Below are 24,506 nucleotides of genomic sequence, written 5' to 3'. Positions count from 1 at the left end.
AAGCCCATATTCTGCTTTCATTGGCTCTTGCAACCTGCTAACTCACTTCCTGCTTCCCTCTCTTCCTAGGATTTCTTCTAAGACTCACAGGCTGTGTCTACACTGGGCCACTTATTCCGGAAAATTAGCCGCTTTTCCAGAATAAGCTGCAAGATGTCTACACTGGCCCTTGAATTTCTGGAAAAGCAACGATGCTCTACTGTACAAAATCAGCCGCTATTCCGGAAAAACTATTCTGCTCCTGCTCGGGCATAAGTCCTTATTCCGGAACACTGTTCCGGAAAAGGGCCAGTGTAGACAGTCCAGTAGTCTTTTCCGGAAAAAAGCCCCGATCGCGAAAATGGCAATCGGGGCTCTTTTCCGGAAAAGCACGTCTACATTGGCCACAGACGCTTTTCCGGAAAAAGGGCTTTTCCGGAAAAGCAGCCTGCCAATGTAGATGCTCCTTTTCCGGAAAAACTGAAAACGGAATAGTATTCCGTTTTAAGCATTTCCGGAAATTCATGCCAGTGTAGATACAGCCACAAAGTCTATGGCTTTAACATCTTACAGGCAAAACAATTAGAATTAGATCTAAAGATTTAACTACTGAGAAAAAAATTAGCTGAGTTACTGTTACCCCCTCCTTCCCATTTCACCACAGCTCATCACTGAACTCTTCAAATAATCCTTATGTCTGGTTGTTCTAACTAGGGATGTAAACAGTCATTTACAATGTTAACCAGTTAAACACTATGTTTAATTCATTAACCATGGAACGGTCCCTCACCGCATGCAGCACAATGTGGCAAGCCTGCCTGTGCTGCAGCAGCCCCTTGCCCGTGGCACAACATGGGCAAGAGGCTGCTTCAACCCAGCAAGGCCTCCCATTATGTGGGCTGCTCTGGCTAACCCCACTGCATTGCAGGTGGAAGCTGCTTGGACTGGGCCTACCCACTGTGGGTGGGGAGTTGCTTGGGCTGGACCTACCGCGCCGCAGGCAGGGAGTTGCTCCAGCTCAGCCAAACCCACCAGTGTTGTGTCATGGGCAGGAGGGTTGCTGCAGTCCAGTCGGACTTCCATTTAACCGGTTACCATTTTGTATCCCTAGTTCAAACTCAGTAGACAGCCACACAACCTCCACTCTCCACCCTTGAAGTAACCTTTTCTCCCTCTGCTTTCACATATTAGGCAGGACACAGTAGGCAGCTACAGCCATAGGGATATTTCTCTCTCTGAGATCCAATCTTGCGAGTAATCAACACCAGCATCTCTTCAATCTACCTAAAAGCACATTCAACTGTCCTTCTGCACCTTCTGAGCTAGCAATTGAATGGTTTCTTGCTGCTGTCAAGGTGGCCCAGGTACAGCTTCAAGAGCCATTGGAGCAAAGTCTAGGCTGTCTCTCCCAGGATCAATATTGGCATTTCAACAGTACCAATGGTAATCCTCCAGTAAGGAAAGTCCCTGCGTGTAGTCCCTGTGTGCTTAAAAACATGATCATGCATAGTCTCTGACCAGCCAACACTGATGCTGGTAAAGCAACCCCAATGATCCATCAGTGCTTGTATAACGATAGAAAAAATAACCTTTTCTGTTGATAAACTCTGCAACAAGATGGTCAGATGCCAAAACAGAAATCTGTTTTATGGTCTATTGCTCCACTGCAATTCAGAAACTCCACTGCTGTAAATCCATGCTTTATGTTCTGCATGTTGTCAATGATGACAGTCCTGGATAGCAGGAGACAGTAGTCTTGTGCACTTCCATGACCACGGCCCCCCTGGTGGATTTTCCAACTTAAAAAAGATTTCCCTCTGATCAATAACAATCTAACATTGCACGTTCTTACAGTGTGATGGCCACTCACTTTTCCATGGTCAGTACAGCTCCTACTTTGGGGGTCTTAGACTGCAGGACTGGCATGTGCTCAGTACACAGATCCAGGAACATGGTTTTGTGCATCTAAAAGTGTTACCCCAAACGTGCATTATAGTGATATTACACCAGTTAGTGCTCATTTCTCAGGCTGAAAAGCAGTGTTCCATTGTCTGTAGCTATTCCTTAAATGTCACCAACAAGCTTTAATTGGTTCTCACTATGATCCACAGCACTCTGTCCTCCACAACATCACTGTGTTCCCTGTAGCTCTTCTTGCAGCTCTGCAAATACAGGCACATCATGCATCCTATGTTTGCATTGCTTATGACAATAGTGCAGGCTCCATTCTTTTGTCAAAGACTGAGGACAGCAACTAGCCCTATGTGGGTTCATATAATTTAAAAAACAGACACAAAAACTATAAGATAGGGATGGCATTATGAGATGGAGAAAGTTTTGTGATGAGAACTTAACCCAACCCAGTCCTGGCCATCACTGCATGATTTGCATCTGCCCCATCATACATTGCCAAAACTTCCTAAAAGATACTGCACTAGACTGTGATGAGTTGCACTGATACCTACTCATAACGTATGGTATAGATTGCAATTGAAGTTTAAGATCCCAGCACCTTGCAGAATTGAGACTACATGAACATAACACGGGGTTGCCAACCTTCCCAGCCATACGTGATTTGCAGTAATGTCATCTGGTCTGGAGACTTGGCAACCTTAGGTGGCAGCCAGGTATATATCTACACAAGCAGCACTACAACTGCGTTGAAGTAAAAAAGATACTCAGGGGAGACAACAGCCTTGCCAGCCCTCCGGGCGAGGTGGGCATGAAGTCAGCTCTGGCTACCCAGAAGGGGCTGAGTTGAATGCAACCAGCCCTCAGCACTGCCCAGATCACACTGCCCCAGCCTCCCCCACCAGCCATAAGAGCTGCCTGGAGCACGCAACATGGCGCCCCAAGACAGATTTAAAGGGCTTGGGGCAGTGGCATATGGGCCCTCAGGACTCTTGGAATCACTAGGCACCAAGGCAGTAGCTCCTTGTGTCCCACCCCACTCCTGGTCAGCAGGACTGTAGACATAGTATAGAAACCAAAGGGTGTTTTTCCATTGCTATACTAAATCCATCCTCTCTAGAGTGGAAGTTAAGTCAACACAGCTATGTTATCCTAACTATCTCACATGGCAGTGAAATTCTTCCCAGCCCTAAGAAAAGGAGCTAAATCATCTCCAGTTTTAGGTGTAAACCAGACTTGAGTATCACATATAAAGGGATTTATAGGTAACATTTAAAATTAGGACCTTATTTAAAGAATTACCAACATTTTGGCACAACATTTATGGACTGTAAAAGCAAGGGCTTTTACAAAGCATTTAGTAATCACTATCCCTCAGCATATTTCTGTAGGACAGAATTATTGCATTTTAATTCTTTTGTCTAAACTGTTTGACCCTTTCTGAAATATTATAAATAAGGATTCCCCTCGGATTTAAACAAAATAAAGCCAGGAAAGAGTTCCACACAAGCCTTCCATACTGAAAGGATAGCATGTTTCCAGGAAAGCTTATGTTTTGGAGAGTAGCCCAGTCTTTTCTCCTATTTAGCTAACTGCTCAAGATGAAAACCTTCCTCTACCCTCCATTATGTCACACTCAATGGAAGCAGAGACGATTTCAGTAAAGCATTAGAAGACTAAAAGAAGCCTGCGCCAGCAGTAGGGGGAGGAGAGGGAAGCTCTCCCATCAAAGGGCTTGCTGGCCCAGAATAACCAAGTGCGAATGGAAATACAATAGAAGCCTTCTTAAGTAGCATGGAAGAACAAGCTATTTTCATGGTTCGGTGAACTGTGCTGAAAACCTTACAAAAGATATACTTGCTAAACGCTATTCAAAATGCACATTTAATGCTATTAACACATCTGAATGCACAAGTATACACATTTTTATACAAAACTAAAATAAAGTTAATTTATGGGAAAGGTGTCCCCCCACTTCACTTCTTGACACTCCTCCTCCATACAGATTCATAGGCTGGTAATGAAAGGAGGAGATGGAGAATTTTTTGGAGGAGTAATTTTGGAGGAGTAACTCCCTATTTTTCTGCCCATATTATCTATGGAGCTCAGATCTGGGCTCTACAAATCTTAATCAGTCTCCAAATAAAATCTCAAGGAATTTTTCATGGATTTGGGAGAAGATTGAGAAATGGAATGCTATATTTTAAATCAATAATTAAGCCCAGTAGTATATGTCCATCATGAACTGTAGCAAATTTTTGTAAGGATGTCAGGGTCAGGAACCACACACTCAAAATTCAAGATGCTATCCAATACTTCCCTGCTTATGTCTGCTTCAGTTTCCCCCTACACTCATTCCAATCCTCCAGCTAGATATTGCCACTACATTAAAACACTGTTCTTCCCACCCCTATATTCCATATTCAATTATTCAACAAGACTTTCCTCATCACCAGCAAGAACTATAACATGCCTAGTTTGAGTTAATATTTATATTATGTACAATACTGAGCACATATTGTAAGAGCTCAACCATGTAAAAATAAAGCTACAGACATACAGTATGAACGTAGACTACTAGATTGCACAGCTATATATAGCAATACTCCAATGCAAAAAGCATGTTCTAAACTAAAAAGGAGGGCCCCATTTTCCCAGCAAATAAATGTAAAACCACAATAATAAACAGAAAGAAAAGACATAGGTAAGGGCATAATTAAGCTAATTTTGACAGCATACACTTCAATTATAGTAGAGTTCAACAGAAACTTAAATAGAATTAATTACCTCTTCAAAATGTTTATAGGAAGTAGGGATGTGAAAGGTTAACTGGCAAGCCTAACCCTTAAGGATGTTCCGATCAACCAAAGCAGCCTCTGTCTGCAACTCGCCCAGCCTCTCTTTAATCTGTTAACGGGTTAAACAAAGTTTAATCTGCTAACAATTAAAAACCGGATTTTACATCCTAATAGGAAGTGGTCTCAAAACTTCTGTTTGAGGTGTGTTCTCTCATGCCACTTAAAAATAGACACAACTGCTTTAATGAAATGAGTTGTAACTAGAAGAGGTGCCTTTTAAAAGAAAGGAAATTATGCCAGGGATTAAGGAGGGATTAAGAGCTCATGCTAGACCCATTTTAGTGCAGTTCAAGTCCACTGTTAGGGCCAGATTTTGCCTTCAAATGAGTGTCATTCAAAGACTTAAATAGCTCTTAAATTTTTAGTCAATTCATATAGTGCATAGCTCAATAAAATACATCCAAAATGTTGAGCATTCAGTGAGCAGAGCATTCATTTATTTGAGATCCCTAGTCAACTGAAAATTCCAAGTCAAAATGACTTTTTAACAATTGGATATTTATCATTATCTTACAGAAATTATAAAATTTTTCAGGCTTTGGCGAAGAGTATCTAGCAGAAGAGCACAAGACTTGGTTTACACTTAAGTTTTACCGATCAAGCTTTTTCAAGCTGGGATTTGGAAGGGGGAGGAGGTGGAGAGAGTTGTTTTTAAACCAAAGTAGTTACACTGGCACAAAGATGCAATATATTGATGTAGCTTACAACCGTTCCTGAATTAGCTATATTGCAATAAGCACTTCTATACAGACAAAACTGCCTGGGTAGTATGGGGTGGGGTTTTTTGGTCTGGTTTTTTTAGTTTGTTTGTTTTGTTTTCCTGGTCTAAATATTCCATTATAGTTAGAGTGGCAAAACTTTTAATTGTACACAAGTCCTAGGACTCTTGGGTCATACTGTCAGCATTGCTAAAGACTTCCTGTAGGCTAGTGACACTCTCTCTGATTCAGTTCAACGATAGGTAAGGAGGAAAAGTATTTTCTCATAGGGATATCCTAAAGCTTAATCAATTAAACTTCTGGCTAATCATGACCTCTACTAATATGTTAAAGTTTTCAGTTGTGAAATAAGTTCATAAAAATAATGTGCTAGGCAAGAAGTAAAAAATAATCTATGTAATGTTTACAATAAGTAATATTTAAGAGTCACAATGGAGTTTTGCATTTATTAGTTGCAGATGCTTGAGTTTTAGAAAATGTGAGCCCCAGATTTATTTCAAAGTTGACCTATCTCTAAAGTAGAAGGCACAATTCTGAAAAAGCCAGAGAAAGGGAAAATACAATTATTAATGCATTCTTTTTCTTCTTTTAACTTACGTGACAGCAAATACAAAATCTCTCTTCCTAGAAACGTATGTCACTCGACACATGATAAAGGATTGAAGGAAAAATGTATTAACCATTTTAAGTCAACAGGGTTCTCAGAACGATTCTTTCTGGGATAACTATACTAAAATAGATTACTAAGGCATGATTACCACTTTTTACTCCTCCATTTTACTATGAAATGCTAAAATAGCTGAATGGCCAAACAACAAAGTGAAATGTGCTATAGAAGACCATACTCTCACCACCACCAAAGTGCTAATTAGCCCAAAATGTATAATGGCACAATTTAATCTGAAAAGGTGGTGAATGTAGCCCTCTTTAGTACACTGCATGCCACTGACTTTCAGACTAACTGCACATCTTGGAATACTTAAGCCAATTGCTTGAACTGATAAGACACAGGAGATTTTTAACCTCTTCAATACATTTTTTAAATGTCTTCTGAATCTTAGCATTGGTCTCCTACAGGTAATTTAAAACTTATCTGGCTTTCCTAGTCAACTAAGAGGACAGACATCCTTTTATCCTCTGGTATCTTATAAATCCCTCACAGTTTCTTGAAGATGGACAGGAACTGCTCAATACAGTCATACATGTCAGTTCCCATAACAGAAAAATATTCATAATATTTAATCTTAAATGTACACAGAAATTAAGCAGCAAGTCTCTTGAGTGCCAACTGAATGCTGCTTAATGGAGAAGGGTATGTCTCTTCATTGCAACCACTTTCCTTATTGGTAAGCTCCTTTTATAAAATTATTGCTTCAGGTAAAGGCCTTTTATGATTAAATGTAGATAATTGCATTTTATTAACATTATATTAAGCTAACCTTACTTCCTAGCGATTTACTACTTTTTGATACTTTTCATTAATAGCCAGGCATTCCTCCTCTCATACTCTATTCTTAGTACATGTGTCCTTACACAAGTAGCTACAGTACATCTCTCTCATGCTCTCCCTTATGTGAGTGTATCATACGTAAGCGTCACTGTTTTTCCTGCTGGTATTGTCTGTGGAGAAGGAGACAGGATTTAAACTACGTCTGTTGTGTGGGCCGTGGCCACCTCTTGTCTGGAACTGTCTGTTTCTTTAAAAAATTTTAAGCTCTCTTACAAATTTAAGTTATTTTCTTTCTGTACATGTCAGTCTCTTGATAAAGCAGCAGGATTCCTCCCACTCTCTGCATTTGAATATGGATGTACTTGCAGTCTGAGATTGCTCCTTTTGTTGCTCCAGGACTTTGAGCTGCAGGGCACAAGTTTTGCTCTCTTTCGCTAGCTGCTCCATATGTCCTTGGTGGGCTTCCAACTCAATGTCAGCATCAGCTTTGCATCTTTCTTGAGTTTCCTCCATTTCTTTAATCCAAAGTTCCCTCATCCTTATTTCGTATTCACATTCTCTCTTGGCTTCCAGATGCCTCAGTCAAACTGGTTCTCTTGCAATGGTCTCTGTAGCATCTTCAATATGGGAATGCTCAGACCCTTTTTCATGGTCAAAGTCTATAAAAGCAAAGCACTCGGTTCCTGTTCTGAGGCTCTTTTATGGGATATTCCCATATTTTTACACATTTTAAAAGCTCTTGTGTGTCAAGGCTCTCATATGATTGTGATTCGCTCACTGTAACTTATCTTTAACCCTTAAAACTCTCAATATCAAATTTAAACTTTTAACAGTGTTGGGTTACTACCTTTAAGGCTAGCTGACCTGTAGCACATGAATCCTGTTACTTTGCCAATCTGTCATGCTGTCTGGATCGTCTCATGACTGAGTGCCTACCTGAGGGCAGACTATCAGAAAACAGGGAAGACTCCCCAAATTGGTGGTGGCTGTTCTATAATTAAATTTCACCAAGCCAGTAATAAATGTGAACTCCAGGGTCACTATATTAGGCTTATCATAAAGTCAGAGACAGTCTACTTACATCCTCCAGTTTATCTTGCTATCTGGACAAACTAAGCTTTGTGATAAAAGATCACTTACATACACCCACAAAAATCACACCACATCAGATTGTTTCCAGTCCCAAGAGTCCAGTCACATGTCTCATATCAATAGGCACTCTAGATCTTATTCTAAAGACAACACTAGTAGCCAGTTTTATAATAAACTAACTAATGGGTTATTACCTAATAAAAGTAATTAGCATTATTGAGAAGTTAAAGCAAGTAAAACATATGCACCAGTGAGTCACGGTCTGTAATTTCAAATGGTGGCAGTGATGTAATAAACTCTCAGTTTCTCAAAAGTCTTTTCAAGTTTCCTTCAGGATCTCTGCTTTGCATATGGCACTCTCCCCTCAAAGGAGATGTCTACACTGCCACCCTAGTTCGAACTAGGGTGGCTAATGCAGGCATTCGAAGTTGCAAATGAGGCCCGGGATTTAAATATCCCGGGCTTCATTTGCATCTTGCCGGGCACCGCCATTTTTAAATCCCCGTTAGTGCGGACTCCGTGCCCGCGGCTAAACGTGGCACGAAGTAGGTAGTTCGAATTAGTCTCTCTAACGAGGTGTACCAGTAATTCGAATTAGAGAGACTAATTCAAACTACCTACTCCATGCCGCGTGTAGCCGCGGGCACGGAGTCCGCACTAAGAGGGATTTAAAAATGGCGGCACCCGGCAAGATGCAAATGAAGCCCGGGATATTTAAATCCTGGGCTTCATTTGCAACTTCAAATGCCTACATTAGCCACCCTAGTTCGAACTAGGGTGGCAGTGTAGATATACCCTAAGAGTCTAAACAATCCAGAGATGAAGGATCTTTCTTTGAATCCATATCTATAGCTTCTTCTCTCAGAAAACAAGCTGACAGGGTTACTATCATGTAGTTTTTTTCTTTGATGACAGGGGTGAGGAATGCATTTTGAATCTTTAACTTCTGATCATTATACACAATTATATCACTTGCTTTGAAATTAGCAATTTTCTGTGAAAATTCTTCATTTGCATTCCCCATGGCTTCTTTCTAGTTTGATGGACTATTACAGTCACTGGGGCATACATAATATAAATGTTTGCTACTACATTATAACAAGATACAGATAAATGAAGGCAATACAAGTAACATCTCACTAGTTTTCATGAAACTTAAATGAGAAATGCTCTCATATATTTAACAATCACTTTGAAGAACATACACCCAAATGAATTTGCCTGGCACCTGGTCTGCCAGCATCATACTTTTATTATAATAAAATGTTCTAATCTTTACATACAGATATAACTCAATTAAAGCTTGGTTTAAACAGGACAGATGATCTTTCTATTTTATTCTGGGATCCTGCTGGGAAATAACAGTAAGACAACAGCCTGTATTCAGGGATTCACCAGCCAATTCTCTAAATGAAGGTACTGACATCATGACAAATACTTCCCAAGACTTTTTGTATTGTGTGTTTCTATCAAGCATTAGTATGCTCAGTGCTATAAAAGACACAAAAATAAGACTATGCTGTTCAGGAGAGAGGACAGAAAGAGAAGATGGAAGACACAAAAATGCAGAGTTTTGAATTTTCACTTAGTATGGATACTGTTGTTTAAATATTAAGGTATTTAGCAATGGAAAAGAAGTTAACCCTTGATTTTTACTATGATGGCAGCTTTCAATCCAGAGAGGCTCCTTCCATGATATGAATAACTGTGAGACCTCTATGTTTACTCCTGCCCAAAGTTATCCATTTTATGAAGGATCAGCAGAATTTCACTAGTCTCTTCTCCTAGCTTAAATTCTCCTTCCACCCGTATTCACATTGGAAAAACCTGTATTGTTTTAAATTAGCATGATCTGACTGTGCTCACAAACAGTACAGTAGCACTTCCCTGCAGCAGCAATCCTAAATACTATTTAGTTGGAAGCTAAGACTCATTTCAAACGACTGTGAGCATCATCATGGGAAAATACTACTGTGCAGAAGAACATGCCAAAAAGAGGGTGACAAGGGAAGGGTAGAAGTGCAGGCAATTATTAAAAAACAGAGAAAGAACTGAAGAGAAACCTAACAAGAAGGGTAAAGAAAAAGAAAAAGAAATAATGGGTATCAGAACCATGGGCAGGAAAAGGTCAAAATGCACATTTGAAATGACAATGCTGTTAGAGAAAGAGCAGCAATTTTAAATTCTCTCAAGCATAGGAACAAGAGCCATACTATTAAGTGGAATTAGATCAGAGAACATCTCGTTGTCAGGTACGTTTCTCTATATAAACACAAAACAACCATAAAAGATATCTATTAAGTTTTTGTATTACTAACAATTCTGTTGCTTACCTATAATTCCACTGTCCTTGCTTTCCAGTGTGGAGTTAGGGCTGCTAATGGTCCCACAGGGACTACTTTTATTAGCTGCTGTTTTGCCAATACAGCTATTCAGAGTTGAGCAGGGACTATCAGTACTGGGTGATGTAGTGCTGCTTGTTAGTGTAGAGCAAGGGCTGACTCCTTGACTGGCTACTGTGCACTACAACATAAATGAAACAAACAATTACAGCACAGAAGACAGCACATCATTTCTTGAACATTAAAATTACTGGAATGAAATAGAAGGATGACAAACCTGAACCCACTTCTGAGTAGAACCTTAATTCTTACATTTTATTTTCAGTGATTTGAGAGGATCAATGGCATGTTCGTGACCTACTCTTTCAAATGTGATGATTTTGAAGAAATAAAGGAGAAACACACAGTTCTAGGAAACATTTGCTGCAAGGCAGATTTTCTTTCTTTTAGACATTTTGGTGAAAACAAATGCTTTATTCATTCTTTCTATTTAAACTCTGAGATCCTGGTCTCGTTCACACTTAACCACCATTGAAATTTAAGTTAATGCTGTAAGATTTATGAGGCCTGGAGAAGGATAAAGACTGGTGGTATTGAGTGGGTCTCAGTCAACACATGACATTCTTGTAGAAAGATAAGACATCAGCCTCTCATTTCTCTCCCCTCACTGCTTCCAAATACAGACATCACAAAGCAGAAGTGAAACAGGGCTCAACAGGAGGGGGGGGGGGGGGGAAACACAAGTGTACTACTCAGAAGATCTGCTATTTTAACCATTTACTAACATATTCCTCTAACAAACCATTCTAAAATTGACTCTTAGGAAAATAGTTCTTATCTCAGAGTAAAAATGAGAAGTAACAATGTTCTTTCATCATACCATCATTTCATTTTTTTCTTCTACAATTATGTGCCCAGAGGTTGGTATCCCTTCTCCCAATAAAAATCCCAATCTTGTCATCAGTTCTTGTGCTGCAGGTGAACAGTTTGATTCTTTATCAGGCTGTCTGTCTGTACCAAAATAAAAGATGTAACTTTAATGAAGAATATAGTATTACATTTGGAAATTGTTTCAAAAAGGTAAATTTAATATTTAATCAAAAATTTAAAGAATTTTTATTCCCAACACGAATTTTTTTCTATGTTCAAGGATTAATTAACAGACTATAATATGTGCAGTAGATAAATGTCCTACTTTTTTGTGTAATAAGCTTTAAAAGGTAGATTTGTCTTAAGTTCATTTGCATTTTTGTCTGATTTTTAAGATATGTTCAGTAATCAATAACCTAGTATTATCCACAACTAGCTGAAATCATTGCACTCCAAAATCTAACTTTAAATTTTAAAAATTGTTAGACCTTATGACTACAAAGAAAACTCATAACTGAATGTAAATCAGTGCAGTCTTCTCTTCCCAAATCTACAGATGGACTGGAACAGCTAGCTTTCCTCTAAATGCCAAAATCTAAAAAAGGCACTTTTAAAATATTCAAATTAATTATTTCACTGCTTAGGAAAAAATATCTAGCTGATGCACTAATTCAAGAACCTCAGACTACTTCCTCATCCTGTCTTCTCAACAGCAAATGCACCTCAACATGCTCTTTGATAAAAAACATATTTGACATTCAGTGGTATTACACAAACAGTACAAAGTTAGTTTTGATTTCCAGTTTCAAATTAGATGCACAAGTAAAAACACCCAACAACATAGTGCAGCCTAGCAGTTTTGAATAAAGTAACTAAACGTTACTTTCTCTTAACCATCCAACTGAGATTTGGGAAGGTGTAAGTATTTGGGTTCCAATTCCTCTAAACTCCTGCAATTGCTGTTCTCCAAATTACAACTGAACAGAACATGGCAGCCCTATTTAGTATTTATGGTCAAGAAATTTGCTGGGAGTTCTGCAACATTGCTAAGATGGCACAGAAGTGTACTTGAGCAGTGAATCAATGTACATAAATTGGTAGATGAGGATATGCATGAAAGCATAATGTATACAATTTTGAATGGATATCGGCCAACAAAGGAGAGGTGCCTGTGGGACGCTCCCTAGGTTTTGTCACTCACCACTTTAGAAGTTATTGTGAAAGTGTCATAGTGAGGTGAAAGCCCTTAGGAAGAGACAGAAGCAGAATGGGCTCTGACACTGCCTACCACGGGTGGAGTTAGCGGTGCTCAGGGAAACTCCCTTATAAATGGTATGTGGTGAATTAATTTTTCAGGTTACCTCCTTCATATGTCAAGATACCAGCTCTACTAAATACATAACTAATTTGGCCATTATGTCAATGTATTAAATTTGGTATTGACAAGAAAATCTCAACTCAACTTATATGAATTGCTATTGTTTAAGTCTGTAAAAACCACTTTATCCATTAGTTATTGTAGGCAATATTCTAATATGAAAAATGACTATGTTAAAAAGAATGATTTCTTGTGTGTATTCAGAGTCATGCTTGCTGATGCTTTAGTGACAAACAGAAGTTAGCCCAAGAGGGTGAGTCAAAAAGCTATTCTTTTTTTGTTTTTCAAATGGAACAAAGCCATGGTGTAGAAGAGCAGGGGAAAGGAGCCCAGGAGAACTGGCAGTATTTTAAAGAAGCCTTATTGAAGACACAGAAAGAAACCATTCTAATGAGTAGCAAGAGAAGCAAATATGATAGGAGACCGGATTGGCTTACCGGGAAAATCCTTGGTGATCTTAAGCACAAAAAGGGAGCTTACAAAAAATGGAAACTTGGACAGATGACTAAGGAGGGGTATAAATGTATAACTCGAGAACACAGGAGAGTTATCAGGGAAGCGAAAGCACAATTGGAATTGCGACTAGCAAGGGATGTGAAGGATAACAAGAAAGGTTTCTACAGGCATGTTAGCAAGAAGGTGATCAGAGCAGGTGCAGGGCCCCTACTGGATGAGGGCAGTAACTCAGTGACAGATGATGTGGGGAAAGCTGAAGTACTTAATACTTTCTTTGCCTCTGTCTTCACAGACAAGGTTAGCTCCCAGACTAACGCACTAAGTGACACAAGATGGGATGAAGATGGACAGCCCTTGGTGGGGAAAGAACAGGTTAGGAACTATTTAGAAAAACTAAAAGTACATAAATCCATGGGTCCAGACTTAATACATCCGAGGGTACAGAGGGAATTGGCAAATGTCACTGAGAGCCTTTGGCCATTATCTTTGAAAAGTCGTGGAGATCAGGAGAGATTCCGGGTGATTGGAAAAAGGTGATTGGAAAAAGGATGTAGTGCCCATCTTTAAGAACGGGAAGATGGACGATCAAGGAATTATAGGCCAGTCAGTCTTTACTCAGTCCTTGGAAAAATCATGGAGGGGATCCTCAAGGAATCCATTTTAAAGCACTTGGAAGAGGGGAAGATGATCAAGAATAGTCAGCATGGATTCATGAAGGGCAAGTCATGCCTGACCAATCTGATTAGCTTCTATGATGAGGTAACTAGCTCTGTAGATATCGGAAAGTCAATGGATGTGATATACCTTGACTTTAGCAAGGCTTTTGATACGGTCTCCCACAATATTCTTGCCAGCAAGTTAAGGGAATGTGGATTGGCTAAATGGACAGTAAGATGGATGAAAGATGGCTGGAAGGTCGGGCCCAGTGGGTAGTGATCAACAGCTCAATGTCAGGATGGCGGTCAGTTTCTAGTGGAGTGCCCGAAAGTTCAGTTCTGGGACTGGTTTTGTTCAATATCTATATTAATGACCTGGATGAGGGGATGGATTGCACCCTCAGCAAGTTTACAGATTACACTAAGATAGGGGGAGAGGTAGATACGCTGGAGGGCAGGGATAGAGTCCAGAGTGATTTAGACAAATTGGAGGATTGGGCCACAAGAAATCTGATGAGGTTCAACAAGGACAAGTGTAGAGTCCTGAACTTGGGATGGAAGAATCCCAAGCACTGTTACAGGCTGGGGACCAACTGGCTAAGTAACAGTTCTGTAGAAAAGGACCTGGGGGTTACAGTGGATGAGAAGCTGGACATGAGTCAACAGTGTACCCTTGTAGCCAAGAAAGCTAATGGCATATTAGTTTGCATTAAGAGGAGCATTGCCAGTCGATCCAGAGATGTGATTATTCCTCTTTTCTCGGCTCTAGTGAGGCCATATCTGGAGTATTGTGTCCAGTTCTGGGCCCCCAATTACAGGAAGGATGTGGATGCATTGGAGAGGGTCCAACGGAGGGCAACCAAAATGATTAGGGGGCTGGAGCATATGACCTACAAGGAGAGGCTGAGGGAGCTGGGTCTATTTAGTCTGCAGAAGAGAAGAGTGAGGGGGGATTTGATAGCAGCCTTTAACTTCCTGAAGGGAGGTTCCAAAGAGGCTGTTCACAGTAGTAATGGATGGCAGAACAAGGAACAATGGTCTCAAGTTGCGGTGGGAAAGGTCCAGGTTGGATATTAGGAAAAACTATTTCACTAGGAGGCACTGGAATCGGTTACTTAGGGAAGTAGTAGAGTCTCCATCCCTAGAGGTGTTTAAGTCTCGGCTTGACAAAGCCCTGGCTGGGTTGATTTAATTGGGATTGGTCCTGCCTTGGGCAGGGGGCTGGACTTGATGGCCTTCTAAGATCTTCCAGCTCTATGATTCTATGATTCTAGGGTTTTTGCCTCAAGAACTTTTTCAATAGGTGCTGATGACTGACAGGAAGGAACACAACCTAAAGATTAAATTTTCAGCTCAGGTAGTTGTAACAGCCATTTCTCTGAGAGAAATATGTAACTTTCAAATACTTAAGTCATTTTACAGAGTAGAACCACACTTAAAACAACAACAAGAAGAAAAAGATCTCTTGTTAATCAGGAGTTTTCTATTAACTTCTCGATTTCCACATGTGTTATATCCAAATTCATTACAACTTAGCTCATTTAGATACTTAGCTTACAAAGTAGAACTAATTAACCCTACAGAAACGTCAAAGATACCATTCGGACTTCAAAATGCATTGGCTATTATCAATTGTCACTTAATATTTAATTGTGTTGGACTACAACTAATCCATGTTTACAGTGATTCCTTTTTGTTACATTTCCATTGGCCTTAGATTAAGTGTACTAAGAGCTTACTTTGTTCTACAAAAATAAAACTAGAACAATCATAAAGTGTCTAATGATGATCTTTTATTCCTTTGCTTTCTGTGATTCATGATTATTTTTAAAATAGTGTTTTGTTTCAGGCTTGTGGTCATGTTCTAGTGAAATTCACTACTATACTCAAGATAAGAGAGGGTTACTCACCTTGTGCAGTAACAGACGTTCTTCGAAATGGTTGTCCCTATGGGACCTGCACCTTAGGTGCTTGGGTGCCACTGCATGCCTAGTTTGAGGTTTTTTTGGTAGCAATGCCCTATGGTAGGCTGTGCATATGGAGCAGATGGCACATATGGTGCCGCTACTAAATATGCACGGCCAACCGTTTCCTCCATTCCTTTGCTGCATCAGAAGGAATTAACTACAGGCAGTCCCCGGGTTACGTCAGTCCGACTTAAGTTGGACCCCTAGTTACGAACCGGGGGAGAGGGGGGAGAAGGTGGGGCCTGCTAGTGCGGGTTGCCTCCCCCATTGTCGCCGCCTCCAACGGCGCAGGGGGCGCTTCCCCCCAGCAGACCAGGAAGACGCGGAGCTAGCGCCCCCCTCCCCCCCCAGCAGACCAGGGAGACGCGGTGGTAAAAGCAGAGCGGCAGCGGGGGACGTGGGAAAGGGATCTTGGGTTGATTGGGCAGAAGCGGGACAAGCAGCTGACCTTGTAATCTAGACACACCCTAAGAGACTTCTCATGTTCCCCCACCCCCAGGCCAATCAGACACTCTAAGCACGGTGTACCCTTGCAGGATAAGGGCAGGGAGCAAGAGACTTTGCGTGCTCACCCAAGGCCCTGATTGATCTGGGGACAGGGGGTAGCACAAAGTCTCTTCCCACCACCAGAGCATGGGTGCCTAGAGGTAACCGCTAGATGTTCAGAACAGCTGGTGGGTTTCTTGGGGGAGGCAAAGACTTTGTGCACACCTCCAAACCAATCAGGGTCTGTGCGGAAACAGGGAAGTGTTCTTCCCCAACCCCTTCCTCCTGAGGGTCTGCCACTTGCAGGGCAGCCGAGGGCCACTTCAAAAGTTTCTGAAGTGGCCTCTTGTAAAAAATTATTGCCCACCCCTGACGTAGTGGATCTGCACATACCCATAAGAGATATGTTAATGAGATAAGCTGTAGAAGCCGCCATGGAGGGTCTTGGTCAAAGACAGAACTGGACAACTGGATGCAGTCCACTCTCCATCTGGACAGCCTCTGGGTCAAAACTGACAAGCCCAGTGATCTCTGTGTAGTGGATATGAACAGTCTAAGTGTTTTGCGGATTCTGCTTGTCCTAGCCAAGTAAAAGACAATCACTCTGCATACATCAGAGTGTGCCATATTGCCTCTTTCATGTGAGCATGAGGCTTTGAGAAAAAAACAGATATGATTATAGTTTCATTGCAGTGAAATGAGGTGGTTACCTTTGGTACAAACTTCGGATGAGGGCTCAAGATAACTTTATCCTTATGGAATACCATGAAGCAGTAGGAGGAGGAGTCTGCCATAAATGCACCAATGTGACAGCCACCAATAAAGCCACCTTCATAGAAAGGTGGAGCATGTCGCCATGGGGTTTGAATGGCCAATGGGTAAGGGCCTGGACTACCAAACTGAGGTCCTAGGCTGGGCAAGAAGGTTTGACGCGGGGGGGGGGGGGGGGGGGGGAGTATTCTGCATTCCCTTAAGCAAGTGCTTGGTTGTTGGATGGGCGAAGACAGATTTGTTGTCAATGGGCAGATGAAAAGCAGTTATAGCTGCAAGATTAATTTTTAATGAACTAAGTAAAACACTCGAGTGTTTCAGTTCTAGAAGGTATTTGGACACAGACTGGCTAACCTTGTGAGGAGGGCTTTAAACTAGGTTTGACGGGGACAGGTGAGCAAAGCCCACAGGTAAGTGCTGAATGTGCGGGACTGGGAGATGGGTTGGAAATGGGGGGGGACTACGGCCTATAATGGCAAGGAGAAAGGAGGGTCAGGGCACAACAGGGAGGCAAGATCAAATCAGTATCTTAGATGCCTATATACAAATGCAAGAAGTATGGGTAATAAGCAGGAAGAACTGGAATTGCTAACCAATAAATACAACTATGATATAATTGGTATTACAGAAACCTGGTGGGATGGGACGCACGATTGGAATGTTGGTATGGAAGGGTACGGCTTGCTCAGGAAGGACAGACAGGGAAAAAAGGGGGGAGGGGTTGCCTTGTATACTAAAAATGTACACACTTGGACTAAAGTGGAGATGAACGTAGGAGATAGCTGTGTAGAGAGTCTCTGGGTTAAGCTAAAAGGGGTAAAAAACGAGGGTGAGATCATGCTAGGAGTCTACTACAGGCCACCTAGCCAGGTGGAAGAGGTGGATAAGGCCTTTTTTAAACAATTAACAAAACGATCCAAAGCCCAAGATTTGGTGGTGATGGGGGACTTCAACTATCCAGACATATGTTGGGAAACTAACACAGCGGGGCACAGGCTATCCAATAAGTTTCTGGACTGCATTGGAGACAACTTTCTGTTTCAGAAGGTTGAAAAAGCTACCAGAGGAGAAGCTGTTCTGGATTTGGTTTTAACAAATAGGGAGGAACTAGTTGAGAACTTGAAAGTGGAAGACAGCATAGGGGACAGTGATCACGAAGTAATAGAGTTCATGATCTTAAGGAAAGGTAGAAGGGAGACCAGCACAATTGAGGTAATGGATTTCAGGAAGGCAGATTTTGATAAGCTCAGATAACTTGTAGGTAAGGTCCCATGGGAAGCAAGACTGAAGGGAAAAACAACCGAGGAGAGTTGGAAGTATTTCAAAGGGACATTGTTAAGGGCCCAAAAGCAAACAATTCTGCTGTGTAGGAAAGATAGAAAATATGGCAAAAGACCAGCTTGGCTTAACAAGGAGATCTTGCATGATCTCAAAATAAAAAAGGAGTCATATAAAAAATGGAAACTAGGACAAATAACAAAGGATGAATATAGGCAAACAACACGGGAATGCAGGGGCAAGATTAGAAAGGCAAAGGCACAAAATGAGATCAAACTAGCTACAGGCATAAAGGGAAACAAGACGACCTTTTATAAATACATTAAAAGCAAGAGGAAGACCAAGGACAGGGTAGGCCCACTGCTTAGTGAGGCGGGAGAAGCAGTAACAGGAAACTTGGAAATGGCAGAGATGCTCAATGACTTCTTTGTTTCGGTCTTCACCGAGAAGTCTGGAGGTGTGCCTAACGTAGTGAATACAAGCAGAGAGAGGGTAAGTTTAGAAGATAGGATACACAAAGAACAAGTTAAAAATCACTTAGGAAAGTTAGATGTCAGCAAGTCACCAGGTCCTGATGAAATGCATCCCAGGATACTCAAGGAGCTGATAGAGGAGGTATCTGAGCCTTTAGCTATGATCTTTGAAAAATCATGGCAGACAGGGGAGATTCCAGAAGACTGGAAAAGGGCAAATATTGTGCCCATCTATAAAAAGGGGAATAAGAACAACCCAGGAAACTACAGACCGGTCAGTTTAACGTCTGTCCCAGGGAAGATAATGGAGCAGGTAATTAAGGAAATCATATGCAAACACTTGGAAGGTAATAAAGTGATAGGGAATAGCCAGCATGGGTTTGTGAAGAACAAGTCATGCCAAACTAATCTGATAGCTTTCTTTGATAGGATAACGAGCCTTGTGGATAAGGGAGAAGCGGTGGATGTCATATATCTAGACTTTAGTAAGGCATTTGATACGGTCTCGCATGATATTCTTATTGATAAACTAGGCAAATATAACTTAGATAGGGCCACGATAAGGTGGGTGCATAATTGGCTGGATAACCGTAGTCAGAGAGTTGTTGTTAACGGTGCTAAATCCTGCTGGAAAGGGATAACAAGTGGAGTTCCGCAAGGGTCTGTTTTGGGATCCGTACTGTTCAATATCTTCATCAATGATGTAGATATTGGGATAGAGAGTACGCTTATTAAGTTTGCAGATGACACCATCTGGGTGGGGTTGCAACTTCTTTGGAGGATAGGGACATAATTCAAAATGACCTTAGCAAGTTAGAGAAATGGTCAGAGGTAAACAGGATGAGGTTTAATAAAGAGAAATGCAAAGTGCTCCACTTAGGAAGGAACAATCAGTTCCATACATACAAGATGGGAAGCGACTGTCTAGGAAGGAGCATGACAGAAAGGGATCTAGGGGTCATTGTGGACCACAAGTTGAATAGGAGTCAACAGTGTGATGCTGTTGCAAAAAAAAAGCAAATATGATTCTAGGTTGTATCAACAGGTGTGTTGTAAGCAAAACTCATGAAGTCATTCTGCCGCTCTACTCTGCACTAGTTAGGCCTCAGCTGGAGTACTGTGTCCAGTTCTGGGCGCCACATTTCAAGAAAGATGTGGAGAAATTGGAAAGGGTACAGAGAAGAGCGACAAGAATGATTAAAGGCCTAGAGAACATGACCTATGAAGCCAAGCTTCATGAACTGGGCTTGTTTAGTTTGGAAAAAAGAAGATTAAGGGGGGACATGATAGCGGTTTTCAAATATCTAAAAGGGTGTCACAAGGAGGAAGGAGAAAATTTGTTCCTCTTGGTTTCTGAGGACAGGACAAGGAGTAATGGGCTTAAAGTGCAGCAGGGGAGGTTTAGATTGGACATTAGGAAAAAATTCCTAACGGTCAGGGTGGTCAAATATTGGAATAAATTGCCAAGGGAGGTGGTGGAATCTCCCTCTCTGGAGATATTTAAGAACAGGTTAAACAGACATCTGTCAGGGATGGTGTAGACGGAGCTTGGTCCTGCCTTGAGGGCAGGGGGCTGGACTCGATGACCTCTTGAGGTCCCTTCCAGTCCTATTATTCTATGATTCTAAAACATCTGAAAGCAGCATCACCGATGGGTTCCCATGGTTTTGTGCAGATCTAAGTGAGAATCTGCACCACTTATGCAGGTAAGATTTCCTGATTTTTAGTCTACGTTGTTCAGTAGAATTTGTTTGACCTGATCATAGCATATTGTTTCTACTGAGGTGCACCACTGAGAAACAATGCCTGAAAGTGAAGAATTCAAAGGCATGGGTGGGGAACCTGACTGCTTTCCTGCATCAGAAGAGGAGAAAGCAACGGAAGATGCCATGGAGTCTGCCTGGACATCTGTAGCAGGTAAGTGTACTAAGTCTTTCTTGGCCAGGCTGGAGCAATAAGAATTACTGAGGCTGCATGTGACCTTATTTTGTTGACTACTCAATGGAGGACCAGGATTGGAGAAAATGCATATAGGAGAGATGCATGGAATGAGGAGTAACAGTTAATTTGAACTAAGGACTTAGTTCGAATTACCGTTTCACTGCCGCGTGCAGCCACGGGCAGTTACTTCGGACTAGTGGAATTTAAAAATGGCGACCAGACGGGAACATGCAAATAAAGCCCGGGATATTTAAATCCCGGGCTTCATTTGCAACTTCAAATGCCTACATTAGCCTCCCTAGTTTGAACTGGGGGCTAGTGTAGACATACCCTTTCATAGGATATGGTTCTAGATGCACTCTCTTTCCCCCTCTGGTTAACTGTGCCCATAACTAAAGAACTAGGGGATGGGTGGGAAAACAGGAAATCAACACCCTGTGGTGCAACATAGTATTTATGGTCAGATCTTTTGCAGACCAGTGGAACTGTCGCTTGCTTCTGCCAGATAATCTTGGCAGGGTCCACTAGCGCTAGGTCCACTGGTAGAGCCAAGTTGGCAGACAGGGAGGCATGTAAGATATTGGTTAGCTTATGCTGAGTTTGGAGGAGACTCACTAGGGAGACTACCAGGATGTCAGCCACCCTCCTGTATAGTTCCAGGAATAATCAAAAGTAATCTCCTGCTGTGGGAGGAGGTGGCACCAAAGTATCATCAGGAGAGGAAGATGATACATGCACTGGAGGGTGAGAAAACACAGAAGAGTCCGCATCACTTGCGGCTGGCTCATCTTCCTCTTGGTAAGCTGATCTGTCCATGGAGAGAAAGGAATGCGGCCCTTGATGGTGTGAATGGAGATGGCTGAGGCTGCACCTTTTCTGGCTGCTGGGCTTGGTATAGTGCCCAGGATTCCCAGTAGGGTCAGTTGTCTGGTAGTGGCACAGGAGGAGGCAGCCATTGAGGTGGTTGCCATTACAGCAGTGAATTTTGCTATGGGTGATTTGGGGAGGAGTGTCTTGGGGTGCGGGTACCAACCAAGGGCTTGTCATCGTCATCACTCCAGAGCGGCAGTGCCAACCCTGCAGGAATGGAAAGCACGAACTTGCCTGACATGGGTGTACCTTCAGTGCTGAAGAACGGGGTCATGGGCACCAAAGTTACCCTGAGCTCCTTCGTGGTACTAAAAGGCTTCTAGAGTCACTGGTGCCGGTGGCAGCATCGAGAGTGTTACAGCTGCAAACTGCAGTGCCAGCAGTGCAGTATGGGAGGCTGTCAGTGTCACATGTTTGTGCCTCTTCGGTGCTGGAAGTGGCATAGATGCTGATGGTGCCGACTGATGCTTGACTTTCTTCCATGCCGACAGTGCCTCAGCAGAGGATGATTTGGCCTTTGCCTTTGTCGGCACAGAGACAGGTTCAGTTGGTACCGGTGGCACCAATTTAAACTTAGGCTTCTTTGGAGCCTTGGTGTCCATCTTGCTGATCTCCTTGAACTCTCAGGATCCATCAGTGCCTGATCATCCTGGTACCTTCTTGTCTGGTGCCCTGGTTTATGCAGGAGGTTTCCTGGATGCTTGCTCCTGTTTTTTTTTGAAGGGGAGTCATCCTCACTTAGAGAGAGAGATCCCTACCTGGGTTGTTTCGAGGAAAAGTCTGGTGCTGGAGCCCACTGGAACTGCTTTCTTGGACATGGCCTGAGTAGAGGGCTGCCAAGGTGGGGTAGAGTGCTCCAAAGTTGGCTTCACCATGCTTACAAGGGAGAGAAGTTTAAGCTGGAGCTCCCTTGCCTAGCGTGTGCAGGACGTTAGCTGCTTACAATGTTGGCACTCGGCGGTGGCATATACCTAGCCCCAGGCACCAGCCACAGTGCAAGTGCCCATCGGAGACAGAAACAGAAAGCCTGCAGGACAGGAAGCGTTTGAATTCGAGGGAACCTGGCATCCCAGGAAGAAAAACTTTTCTAAGGCAAGCGGCCTTAACAACAATAAAAAGTTGGGTTTTTTAACAATAATTAACAGTAACTAGAAAAACTACCACTAACTACCACTAACTATGAACACTATACCAACAATATAAACAAGAACAAATTTAAAAATTTGGCAAAAAATTGGAGAGGAACTGCCGTTTCGATCAATGCTGCCAGCAACAGGGAAGGAACTGAGGGGACACAGTTGGCTTCACATGCACAGTACTGGCATTGCGCGTGCTGTGTGATCCATGTGTGCAGCCTACTGGAGGGTACTTCTACCAAAAATCTCTGACTAAGAGCACAAAAGCTCCCAAATACCTAAGGTGGAACACCCACAGGGACACTCCCGAACAAGAGGCTATAGAGTCTAAACTTCTCAGCCCAGCAAATACTGCTCAGTCACAGACAGTGGGGAACTTAGCATTACTCTTTAGTAGGGTTTCTGTTTAATGCTCAGAGAATGTGGCTCTACCTCCAGATGGTGGGTCACTGTGAAATGCGGCACTTAAAATGAGGAAGAATAATGAATGCATCTATTACCAGGAATGATAAGGAAAAGTCAAGGTGTACCAAACAGGATATATGTTGGTCAAATAACCAAACTGTTGGATAACTAATCATATTAGTTGATTGAAAAGAAAAAGGGAAATCTGAAACCAAAACCCTATTCACTGAGATGTCTTGTTCATTAAAAAATGTGCAATTTTTCCATTGTTAACTATAAGTAAAATACAACAGTGCAGATTTTGCTGTTGCAGTTAATTTGGAGATATAAATAGATTTGAAAGTTGAATTCATAGTATTTTTGTTTTTCAATTTTTTTGGGAGAGAAAACATTAGTTTAATCCCAAAATACAAGATTTTTTTAAAAGGAAGTTTACCAAAAAAATTCAATCATAAATAATCAGAGCTTTTTACCAAATTTCACTATCTTTTTGCTTGGTTTTAAGCACTTTCCTTGAAGTTTTAGCAACCTCAATTACTGCAGAATTGGAATTTTAAAAAACAGAACCAAACACATAACTAACTATAAGCATCCAGTCTATTTTCATTATATACAACTATAATAAATATTAGTAATATCTGTAAAGTAAACACTACCTTTTCAAACCTAAGAATGCCTTTTAAACTGAAGAAAAAGAAAAACACATCTGATCAACTGTAACTGGATTGATTACATGCAATGACTTTAAAGAAGACAGATAAGCCGAAAACTGATCTAAAATGTAACACAGACATGAAATGCTTATTACAGTACAGTACTTACATACTGACTTGAGTGTCATTTTGCTTTATGACATTCACTGAAAGCACACTTTATTATGTGCTTTTCAAATTTAATGAATGAAAACTTTTTTAAAATACCAATTAACTTGAGGAAGGTAGCTGTAAAACAGCTTTGCCAACATAGAAATGTGTTGACATTACCCTCTTATTTAGCAAGCTTTCACTGAACTTTTTATCAGCGGTATTGTATTCAATATAAAACTACACACTTGGAATCAACTTTTTTCAAAACAAATTCAGAAGATCGCTAGCATAAGATGTGACCCACAACCCTCACATTCAGTTTTGTCTTTGCAGTATACCTAGTTGTAAGAGTTTAGACTATAGAAAGATCACTTCCCTTCCCCCCCCACACCCTCTCCCAGGAAACCTCTTCCTCTCTACTACAAAAGACATTTAATTCTATAAGAGAGACTCAAGTCCTACGATTGCATAGCCCAGCTCCCCTTTGACGTGAAAAGATAGCCATTAAATAAAATAAAACAGCACTGAACATGCACTCTTACCATTTTCATTGGGTTCTGTTGGCTCGGATATTTTTCTTGATGGTACAATAACAGCATCTCCTGGCACTCTGGGACTTTCTACATATTTGGGCTTCCTGATCAGACCTGCAGCAGGAAAAA

The 24,506-nt window shown here is 41.5% G+C and overlaps 1 protein-coding gene across 7 annotated transcripts in view; it reads right to left on the bottom strand.

Moving 5' to 3' along the window:
- Positions 1 to 24,506, bottom strand: part of TANC1 (tetratricopeptide repeat, ankyrin repeat and coiled-coil containing 1) — a 213,214-nt gene that overhangs the window by 87,889 nt on the left and 100,819 nt on the right. For all 7 annotated transcript variants that reach the window (XM_014575373.4, XM_075933446.2, XM_075933448.2 and 4 more), the window contains 3 exons: positions 24,387 to 24,491; positions 11,232 to 11,362; positions 10,343 to 10,532 (listed from right to left, as the gene is read on the bottom strand). In XM_014575373.4, the coding sequence (XP_014430859.3) occupies positions 10,343 to 10,532; positions 11,232 to 11,362; positions 24,387 to 24,491 (426 nt within the window). The remainder of the gene's footprint in view (positions 1 to 10,342; positions 10,533 to 11,231; positions 11,363 to 24,386; positions 24,492 to 24,506) is intronic.

This window comes from Pelodiscus sinensis, chromosome 7 (assembly GCF_052426305.1).
Source record: "Pelodiscus sinensis isolate ZL-2025 chromosome 7, ASM5242630v1, whole genome shotgun sequence".
Classification (NCBI taxonomy): Eukaryota; Metazoa; Chordata; order Testudines; family Trionychidae; genus Pelodiscus; species Pelodiscus sinensis.
This window is presented reverse-complemented; position numbering and strand designations above follow the sequence as displayed.